The 2,888-nt window shown below is 39.2% G+C and overlaps 1 protein-coding gene across 1 annotated transcript; it reads right to left on the bottom strand.

The window, feature by feature from the left end:
• LOC114583179 (vomeronasal type-2 receptor 26-like) lies at positions 1–1,819 on the bottom strand. The gene is made up of 2 exons (XM_028704519.2): positions 1,702–1,819; positions 1–902 (listed from the first exon to the last, which is right to left on the bottom strand). The coding sequence occupies exon 2, from the start codon at positions 898–900 to the stop codon at positions 1–3; it is 900 nt and encodes a 299-aa protein (XP_028560352.2). The 5' UTR covers positions 901–902; positions 1,702–1,819.
• Between the last annotated feature and the right edge of the window lie 1,069 nt (positions 1,820–2,888).

The following is a 2,888-nucleotide window of genomic DNA, read 5'->3' as shown; positions in this document are numbered from 1 at the left end:
TCATGTTTTCCTTCTTATTAGCAGATCCCTGCTGTTCAGCTCAGGCCTCAGAACAATAATGTAATATTTTGGAGCAAAGATGCAACCCAGCAACCCAGCACTGGAGGCCAAGATAGAGAAGACCTCCACAGCCACCACATATTTTCCCTTCATGCTCAAGTAGGTTGGGACAAAAGAAAGCCAAACACTGCAAAATAGCAACATGCTGAAAGTGATAAACTTGGCCTCATTGAAACTATCAGGCAATTTTCTGGCAAAGAAAGCCACAGTGAAGCTCACAAGAGCCAGAAAGCCCATGTAGCCCAAAACACAGTAGAACATAGCCACAGACCCCTCATTACATTCTAATACAATTTCTCCAGCCACTGAGTTCAAGTCAACATCAGGGAAAGGAGGAGAAATCACCAGCCACATAGCACAAATGGCTGATTGAATTACGGAGCAGGAAAGAACAACAGAGTTTGCCATTCCTTTCCCCACCCACTTCCTCATCCTGGATCCAGGCTTGGTAGCCATGAAAGCCAGAACCACTGTGATGGTTTTTGCTAACACACAGGAAACAGCCACTGAGAAGATTATGCCAAAAACAGTCTGTCGGAGCAGACACGTCACCACCTGAGGCTGGCCAATAAATAGCAATGCACAAATGAAACAGAGAAGGAGGGAAATGAGGAGAGTGTAGGTCAGGATCCAGTTGTTGGCTTTGACAATGGGAGTGTGATGGTGCTTCATAAATGTACCCAGCACAAGTGCTGTAATGAAAGCAAAGGAAAGAGCAAAAGAGGTTAAACTGATACCCAAAGGGTCTTCATAGGACAAGAAACTTGTACTCTTGGGAATACATAAATTCCTATTTCTGTTTGGATATTTTTTGTCTTCACACTTATAACAGTCAATCATATCTGAAAAAGAAAATATTTTGTATTAATCTCAAAAATACGATGCTTCCTCAACATACCGTAACTTTTCCTTCATTTCTTTTTCTTATTCCATTTAAAAAACAAAGACAAAAAATGGTTTCATGAATATACAATTAAAATTTAGAATTGTGAATGATGGAGTCCATCCTGCTTAGGCAGCCAATCAGAAGTACATAATTAACTGAGTGAAAATGCAGAAGGGTTGGAAATGCTTCCTGATTGACTTCACATTATCAAGAACTAACCAAGGGTTTCCAGTCAATATTCTGTAGCCCCCTCAATAAAGCATAATAGAGGGAATGTGTCACTGTATACTTATGTGTCTAGTAACCCACTCTTATTAATCAGTAAATTAAAAATAATTCAATCTTAGCAAACCTCTGTATGTGCAGATTGGAAGTTAGCTCTTTGCTGGATTTCTCAAAATATTATGACTCGATTACCTGAAGCTTAAAGTTTTAAAATATACATCTAAATAAGTTTTATGAATGTAAATGCACAATTGAAAAGAACTTGGATAGATACTGCTAAACACATATTGAGAGAAAATGCAGATTTACATACATTTTTAAGAGGATTTTTTTAAAAAAAACCATAATAATCAAATTAATGAAGCTGTGTGTAAAAATATGTTTACTAAAAGATTAGGTCCATTGCCACCCAAATCTTTCTACCAAGTTTCAAAAACTGGAAACAAGAACCTTGGTGAATATATTGTTTCCTGTGGATGTTTTTCTTTGTTTTAGGAAACCATATATAAATTTGTAGATATATTTCTTACCCTCCTGGGTTGTAATCTTCCCTTCTGGACATGGGGTGCAGTCATAGCAGCAAAATGGCGCCCCCTCTTTCACTTTCTTGCTAGAACCAGGATGACAACTGTCGGAGCATACAGATTTAGGCAGTGTCTAATTCAGAAATGAAAGAGAGAGAAAATGCGATTCTCAGCATAATAATAGCCATAATCCTCAAGTTTCTGAGACATTTTTGAAGTAGCAAAGGACAGTTCCTGCACTCATGATTGAGCCTCCCATCTGAGTGATATTTGTTGTGGGAGCGGCAGACGGTTTTCCAAAGAGAGCTTTTGTCAAGCACTTTAAGATAATAGGCATACTTCTTTCTTAGCAGTTCAGGATCTCCACATTTCTTTTTAAGCAGACAGTGGGGGAGAAAGAAATCTGCATTGTTACAGGAGAAGATCCTGCTCATTAGCAGATGAACGAATTAGCATATCATAGAAATGGAGAGTTGGAAGGGACCCAGGGGATCATCTAGTGCAGTGGTGTCCAAACTTTTTTCAAAGAGGGCCAGATTTGAAGGGCCATGGGGGCCGACCAAAGGGCCAACCAAAGTTGTTGACCTTTTTCAAAGAATGAAGTTCAGCTTTTTTAAGGATTTTACCCAAGGAAATAAACTACCACAGGGGCCAGATTAAACTGACTGGTGAGCCGGATTAGGCCCCCAAAATGGACTTTGGACATGCCTGATCTAGTGCAACTCCCTGCAATGCAGGAATATGCAGCTGTCCCATACAAGGATCGAACCTGCAACCTTGGCATTTTCAGCACTATACTTCAACCAACTGAGCTATCATGACCCCTGTCTTATATCATCATAATTTCTCTGGAACTTCTTAAGTGCACTTGAAATGCCACACGGGTATCAACATTGCCATTATAATTGCATTGCACATTATAATTGCATTGCACATTCTGGAAAATGTCCTTGTTGAAGAAATGATTTGTTTTGCCATGCTTATTGATCAACCTGACTTGTTAACGAAGTGAAGATGCCTGTAGCCATGTAAAATAGATGGAATCGCTGAAAAGCATTTAAAAGAAGGTAGCCTCTTCTTTTAACATGGTTGTTTGAAAGATCATTTATTGTAGCAGCTTGCTTCATTCAGCAGTTGTATTTTTATTCTTAAGTCAGTGGTAAGGGAGAGATGAGGCAGGCTATTGAAGAATC

Source organism: Podarcis muralis, chromosome 13, assembly GCF_964188315.1.
Source record: "Podarcis muralis chromosome 13, rPodMur119.hap1.1, whole genome shotgun sequence".
NCBI lineage: Eukaryota > Metazoa > Chordata > Lepidosauria > Squamata > Lacertidae > Podarcis > Podarcis muralis.
Note: the sequence above shows the minus strand (reverse complement) of the source record. Positions and strands in the feature narration are given on the sequence as shown.